At 35.6% G+C, this 8,323-nt stretch overlaps 1 protein-coding gene across 1 annotated transcript; it reads left to right on the top strand.

Moving 5' to 3' along the window:
• The first annotated feature begins 340 nt into the window (after positions 1-340).
• LOC149415270 (uncharacterized) lies at positions 341-6,453 on the top strand. The gene is made up of 4 exons (XM_089642289.1): positions 341-600; positions 806-1,290; positions 1,788-2,278; positions 3,585-6,453. Exons 1-4 carry the CDS (start codon positions 472-474, stop codon positions 3,821-3,823), a joined length of 1,344 nt encoding a protein of 447 aa, XP_089498415.1. The 5' UTR covers positions 341-471; the 3' UTR covers positions 3,824-6,453.
• Positions 6,454-8,323: the final 1,870 nt, after the last annotated feature.

Genomic DNA, 8,323 nt, shown 5'->3' with positions numbered 1-8,323 from the left:
CCCTGACTTTTTCTACCATTCACTACCTATCACCACATTTTTAAGGTTAAAAAAATATTATATCGATTTCGACTCATGTGCACAAACATAAGTGTAAGGAAAATAACTTAGATTTATTACTAAATTATATCATATACCTAGTGGGTGAACGAAGTCGTTCCTCTCCAGCTGGATATTAAGCTACGTCAAGAGCTTGAGAGCAGCCCGATACTTTTTTTTCCCGAAAAGTGAGCCAATCAATCCATTTTCTGCAAAGCTTGGTTTCACCCACTTAGAGGAAAAAAGTACAAGATCATTAATTAGGTACCTACGTAAATCATAAACTGCTGCGTTTTCTAAATGCATTCTACGCTGTTTCGGATTGGCGTTTAAGTACTGTCAAACTGTGTCAAACCATTGAGGTTAGGATGTCAGATCTGTCAAATTTTAATATTTACTATTGAATGGAGATTTGGATGAATAGTATCTGCGATGGAGATAGAAGAAGGTTGTAAAAATACTTGCCGAGTATGTTTGAATGAAGGTGCTCATTTATCCCTTTTCGACGATGTAGAGGAAATAAAAATATTTCTGAAGATTATGGCTTGTTCTGCAGTACAGGTAATATTATTCATAAGCTTGAAATATGTTTGTTTTTGTAAACATTGATAATATTAGTATTATTTCCAGACTTTTAGTCTTCTTAAATCTCATTTTGTATCTAATTCATACATGAAAAGATAATTTTTTCAAGTTATATTTAAAACACAGAATATTTATATAAACTAAACAATACACAAATTGATTGAATTAATCCCTTTTCTAGATTTGCGAGGAAGATGGTTATCCAAGTAAAATATGTTCACTATGTCATAATATGCTAAATACAGCTTTTGAATTCAAACAAATATGTGAAACATCTGATTACAAGTTGAGAAACTGCATTACTAAAGACGCAATAAAGACCGAGTGTTTAGATTTAGTATTCCCGGAGGATGACGTGTTTGCCGGCTATCATTCTGATGATGATGTGAAGAACTTTGATGATAGCGATGATGTCAAACTATTTCATACCATCAAAATCAAAGAGGAAGTCAAAGTCAGAAAAAAGAAAAGTGGCAAAAAGAAAAAAAAATGGAAATCATCGGAAAAGAAAAGTTTACTATTTGTGAAAAAGGAAAAATTAGAAAAATCTAGTTCTAGGCCATCAAAATTAGTAAAATCCAGAACATCTAGAAAAAAAATTGTTTCAAATAGAATTGCCACGTCTTTGCTTGAAGGAATGTGCATTTGGAATGGCAAAGATTGGAGGTACATATATAATTGTTTATTATGTCTATTTATTTTTTATATATTAACTTAACTGCCTATAACCTTTCCACTTACGTATTGTGTTGAAAAGTTGGTAGGTATTTGAATGAAAAAGCATTTTATTACGTACATTAGAAAAATTGTAAGATTGTCACGGAAAAAAGTTATTAGGTATTAAATTTATTGTTATTGTTATACCTACTAATACTATTAATACCATTTCTAAAATACAGACTTTATTTGTGTAATGACCGGTTGGTGGCTGAGTTGATATCTCGTTTGGGTCGCACCCAGGCGTCGTGTGTTCAATTCCTCGGCTGGCTAATAGTCCTTCATCACAACACAAACAACATTTCCCGCTAACTATGGTGGTAGTAGGAGATTTTCCAATATTGTCATGTTATTCGTAACCCAGGAATTTTTGTCTTTCTTTTTATAAAAAAATAATTTTTCTACATTGTTTCAAACTTCTGTTTAAATTTACCCATCTTTTTTAGATTTGACGCCGACCAAGTAGAAATAGATAAAGCAAAGAAAGAACTTGACGAATTGCCTAAATTAATTAAAGAAAAAGAAGAACTGATCAGAGCCAAGAAGATTCGCAAAAAAAATAAAGTTAAAACAGAAAAATCTTTAACCGTTAACCTCTGCGACACTTGCGGTAAAACCTTCAAATCTAAATACCATCTAAAGTACCACATAATGCTCAAGCATCAAGAGATGAAAGGAAATATTAAATGCAAGGATCCTGATTGTAAGAAAATGTTCAAATTGGACCACTATATGCAGCGGCACGTGAAGAGGTGTCACAGTGCGAGAAGGGAGTTTATTTGCAACGAATGCGGCAAGCAGTATGCGTTTATATCTGGGTTGAAACAGCACATGAAATCGCATTCAGGAACCCAGGTCTGGAAGCATTGCAGCTTTTGCACACAGAAATATCGGACGCAGAAGTCTGTTGATATTCATATCAGATCTGTACATACTGGTAAGATTTCTTTGTTTATTCCGGTGATATCGTATTCCTCAATATTTTCGTACGGCTCAAAGAGTCGACTCGATTGAACTGGAGCCGTGAGCTCAGAACGTACGAGCAATGAGAATACTGTGCTCGCTCGATACGGCTCTCCCGGTGTGGCTCCCCATATACGACTCCCCGGCTCCCAGCATATGAATGATCATACGACTCCTTGGTAACGGTACGCCGCCTCGTACCGTAAGAAAAATAAGATGCTCGGTAGTTGGCAGGTTCAGGTACATATGCCCAAGTCCAGATGTATTAGTCTGAGTATGTAATAGCAATTAATACTTAATGGCGCTCTTTTTCTAAAATATCTCCTGATAAAAAAGAGTAACCATTCAATTGAGCCGTGATAAGGTTCACCGGGAGTCGTACTAACTCAATTGTGTGGCTCTTTCATGAACGACTCATCGCTAGTTTATTCATTGGGTAGTTTTGTGTTTCAACACTCATTTTCCTATAAGAAATACTTATTTTGGTTGTGTGTCTGTTCCACATAACTCTAGTTCAATGAACTCAAATTTGATTTAGGGTAGTGTCAATTTCAAAATGAAACTGATTTGTGAAGAATTCAGACAATCGATAAATTAGATACTTACCGGTACCTAGTATATTATTACTATTTTTAACAGAAAATTATTTGTCTTTTTCAAAATTGTAATTGTTTGGTCAAGAATTCAGACTATCATTCATGGGGAAAAACTCTCGAAAAGCGAGCTTTGGAGCCATGAAATTTGCACTTCCTTTTTGGTCGGAAATTTCTAGGTTAACACAATTAATCATCCACAAAATTATGAAATATCAAATAAATGTCCAAAAAGAAAGACAAGATGCATTTTTTTTGTTATATATTTTTCAATTATTATTCAATAAGAAAATATATTTTTGAAATTGGAGGAAGACAGGTAGTAATTCGTAGTTTGAATAGATGGAATCGCATACATTTATATTAGTATCTATGTACATAATTTTCATAAACGACGCACTCACACTTCTCATTCTATCAAACCATATTGACATCAGTCAATTAAAAAAGATATTACGTAGAATGATAACTTCGTACATATTCACAATCAAAACCTTTCTTGAAATGGCTTCAGGCATGTTTAGTGACCAGATCTTACCAACCTTTCTCTACCCCATCTTATTCACTGCCCCATACCCTTTTTAAACATTCTGAATAAAAAAGTTTTTTGGTTTATCTACTTTTGGGCAAGCTTCAAATGAATACATACTAGAATCAATGAGTAATATATAATTTATTTCATTTTAGGTGAGCGCCCCAGTGTGTGCACGATGTGCGACTCTGCATTTTTCCACGACGACTATTTGAAAGAGCACATGAGACTGCATACGGGTGAAACTCCCTACAAATGCCCCATATGCAAGCGCGGCTACGCCCAGAGAGGAAACATGAAGAGTCATATGAAACAGCACAGAATGTCTGAACTCGACGACACTATGAAAGCAACGATGAAACCCAACTATCTCAAGTTGTTAAGAGATTGTTGATTTATATATTATATAAAAATTAATTTATCTCACATTCGTGATTATAGTGCCGTCATAAACTAAAAGGCAGCTAAGAATTTGCAAAAGTCACATTCTGACATACGAGACCTTTCAACTATTACAACAAAAACTACATCACAATGTAACTTTTGCAAATTCTTAGCTACCTTTTAGTTTATGACGGCAGTATACTGTAAAAAAATCTAAGTATGTCAAATTGGGATGATGGAGATTTTCATTTTAACTATATGGATATACACGGTGTCCGGAAACTACTGGTGTATGCGGAAATCTGGGGAATGTACATCGTATAGAGAACACAAAAAATGTTGTGTTTTTTTTCAATTTGGATTTTATTTTTTTTCTACAACTAAAGAGTTTAAAAACTTTTGTAGTCATGTCTACAGTTCGAAGCGTTTGAAGAAACATTAAAAGACAATAAACAGCTGAAGGTAAATCCCGAGCGACTTCAAATTTGACCTAAAAATTTCAACTACAGACTCGATTTACTCAAAAACAAAAGTTCAAATCAAAAAAAGTTATATCGTAAAATCGACTCAAAATGTGATGTATTTTTTAATCTCCTACTTGTACTACTAGTTTCCAGACACTATGAATGATAATAGGCAAAAGTCTACTTCAGTCACAACAGTGTATCATATAATACACATAGAAAACATACACGGAGAACCTGAAGAGGAGTGTCGAACTCCATGGCAGACCGCAGACTTGGAAAATAAGCACCTTCTTTGTGGACTCAACTATTGCCAGGGTTTTCTCTCCCTCGGAACAAATGGGGCGTCACTAAACTTGCATTCGGTGTCGTTACAGTCGCTGTGCTTATGTGATACACAGATGGGGCCTAAAAGATTCTAAATTGTGTGAATGTAGATAAATACAAACTAAAAATGTCCCTTCTGTCAGCTTCCTGGATCACATCTGTGCTGAACCAAGTGGTTCCCGATGCCATTGACCGGCAGAATAAAGACAGAATCCCGCTGCGACCTCCACAATAAGATGAAGAAGGACACGAATCAAGATTTTTATTTGTGTGTATTTAATAGTTTAGAACTCTAAACAATTATTGTGCTCTGTGACAGGTTAGCAGAATTCAAACAATAAAAAGCTTGCATCTCGGAAGACTTCAAAGTCCATTATCCCAGATTGACTTGTGACAGTTTAGTTGCGGAAGTTGGATAATATTTTTGTTTGTGTCGTCTAAGTAGAATGTCTAGATCGGCTGTTTAAAATTTACTTGCCATTGAAAGTGCTACTTCAAATGTATAAATGATGTCAAATCAGGAATTCCTATGATTTTTTGTATTTTGTTTTCAGTATTCATTGATTAATTTTAACAATTGTTGCGCCCTACTGTCGAATTTGGCAGCCATATCTCTGGTCCGGAGCCCCTAAATACCTGAAAAAAACCCTTGATTCTGTGCAGAAACGGGCGGTCCGTTTGATAGATTCCCCAATCTTAACAAACGGACTGCAATCTTTAGAGCACAGGCGTCAGGTAGGTATGCTGTCCTTATTCTATCGGCATTACAATGGAAGATGCTCTGAGGAACTAGCTTCATTGATCCCTTCGGCACCGGTGCGTAGTCGGGATCCACGCCAAACGCGCGCCCAACATTTGTACACGGTTGACATTTGTCACATGAGAACGGGTCGCTTCTACGATTCGTTCTTAGGTTCAACAGCTTGGCTGTGGAACGAACTGCCGGCCTCTGTGTTTCCTCCCTCCTACAACTTGGGACTCTTCAAGACCCATGTTCACTCCTTCCTCTCCACAAAAAGACCCTCCACACAGCATCCCCAAAGATGACATAGGCCCTGAGGGAAATTACTTTCTTCAGGGCCTCCTGTGTGGAGTTAATATAAAAAATAAAAAAAACAGTATTTTTTTTTAAACCCTCCAAATGAGCCCAATTTGAAGTGCCAATTAGCGGGGAAGGTGCTTACCATCAAGTATCCATGTCACCTGTCGTTCTCATCATCGTAGCTAGCGGCGTTGATTTCAACCGGAGCATTAAGTTATTTTTGTTTTTGATATGTATGAATTTTTGCATAATGGGGCTGACAGATTACGCTATACGCATCATAGCTTGGTCTATGCTGAAACAGGCCAAGCCACGAGTACATAGCGCGCTTACAGCGTGGTCTGTCACAGGCTTATTATGTAATTAATTAAGTCAACTTTTTTTTTTTGGAATTCCTTGTAATTTTTGGAACTGCTTGGGCCGATCTAGATTTTCTATATCTATGATCTGCACTGTACCAATGAGGTGTAATATCATTATTAATGAAAAATTATTATTTTGTGTGGCGGCTACTAAGGTATTATAAATTTTCTTTTGATTGTTAATTAGTCATGGATAGTATTTTAAAATAAGTAACGTTTTTTAAGTGCAATTTCTATATTATATTTAAAATATATATTACATGCTAGGTGCAATTTTTGAAACATTTTAATGTACATACATACTTATATTATATAATATTATAGTATGTTTATTGGTTAAAAGTTTTTTTTTATACACCATAAAGTAATTGATTTATTTTTTCTTGATCTTTTACTTAAAATCTGTGCAATGTGAGAATTGAGTTTTAAAAATGTAATTATAGTGATATTATAACGCAATTTGTTGTTAAGTTAAAAAAATTTTTTTTTGTAGGTGCAACTATTTTTAAACACTTAGTTAATTATTATAATTTTATTTAAAGTACTTATTGATTGTACGTCAAGGACTTATGTTTTACGTCTTTTTATTAAAATATATTATGCAGCTTATCAAAGTTTTCTTTCTCTCCTGTATTACTTTTTTACCAGTTTTGTCATCCAGTTTCCGTAAAAACTGATCTTGACGCAAAACTTGGTCCAACATTTAAATTTTCTATTACTACCTAATATTTCTAATATTTCCAAAAACAATTTTATTTCGGGAGGAATAAAGGAAGAAGAAAACAGTTTAATGCCGGAATCACACAAGGACAATACAGAAGACAATACAATAATGTCCTGTCATGGTCCTGTCACTGATCTATGAACAGCCTCGACTGCGTGGGCCAAGACAATGGGACAATACAACAATTCTTCCGTAGTTCAAACGCAGAACGCTGTCAAAATGGATACACGACTACGCGCATTACGAGTGAGTTCACGAAAAATATTATCTTTCTATCCTACTGTCTTGTCAAAACGCGTTTCTCGCGGACTACGCAGACGGGCGCGGTGGTGGGGGTAAGACTCTAAATTGCGGAGATAGCTTGCCCGTCTATCTCTGGGACAGTTTCTTGGTTCATTGTTCTGTCTTCCAAACTTCTATTCACACTAGGACAGTGGGTGGGTGGGGATAAAACAGCATTGTACTGTCCTCGTGTGATTGCTGCATACATTCTGAACCCCATTGAAACCCAACATGGATTCTTTACTTTTTCTCAACAATCTTTTAAAATAGGGTACTTACCAAGATGAAAATAATTCCAAAACACATTGAATTAAGGTGAAAGTTTTCTGATGAAGACATAAAACAATAGGTTTCCAAATTTTTATTTGTAAAACTGGATTTTCAAAAATCTACTGGATGACAGACCCTGTCTCTAGAGTGATTTCACAAAGCTAGAAAACATCTTAAAATCATCGTAAATTATACTAGAAGTTCTGCGAGCAGTAGACCTCGCGTACTCTTGATTATTCCCATTTGACAGCTCATGCGAACTCTGGCGGAGTAATAAGGTACTATCCAACACGGCTACCACCTTGACATAGGACACAGAGGACACAAACAAATTTACAGATTATAATAATATATAACTATTTTAATGGACATATTGTCCGTAAATTAATAAATAAATAATGATTTATTTTTGGTGTATTATCGCGGGTTGGCGGTTCTCCACAGGGGGATGGTGGGGACACTCCAGATATTCCTGAAATCTGCTAAATGAAAAAAACCACTAAAATGAATGAATTCTATAAACATAAAAGCCAATAACATTTGCCAAAAACTATATAAATAAAAATGAAAATGTTAGCACTAGCTTTGAAATTTGGACACAACGTTGTATTCGAATACGCGGGTGTTTAATATATCTACATTATATCGATGTCACCTGTGACAGGTCAAAACATGCTTTTTTGAAAAACAGCACTAGCTCTTGGACGTAAAAATAACACGCGCTATTATTTCTCTATCTGCACAGACAGATTGAGCCACAGCAATGCATGGCGGGGTACAGTTAGTATAATATAAAACTTACTCCGGATCATTCTCAAGCGACAGGTGTTCGCTCCGCTCCACGCCTTGAAGTTTACTAATTCTAATTAGCTAGTCGACTAGTGACCAGCCGCGCGAATCGAGTCCTTTGATACATTTCTTAGTGTGCAGAACATTGCGCATAAATTGGGTACATACCGAGATGTCTCTTCAGGCATTTGGGTACATTCTTTGGTTTCTTTTTCTATCGTAAAGCAATCCTCGTAACTACGCATGCGTA

The sequence above is a fragment of the Hesperophylax consimilis genome, chromosome 18 (genome assembly GCF_061612785.1).
Source record: "Hesperophylax consimilis isolate HC1 chromosome 18, BYU_Hcon_1.0, whole genome shotgun sequence".
In the NCBI taxonomy this organism is placed as follows: Eukaryota; Metazoa; Arthropoda; class Insecta; order Trichoptera; family Limnephilidae; genus Hesperophylax; species Hesperophylax consimilis.
Note: the sequence above shows the minus strand (reverse complement) of the source record. Positions and strands in the feature narration are given on the sequence as shown.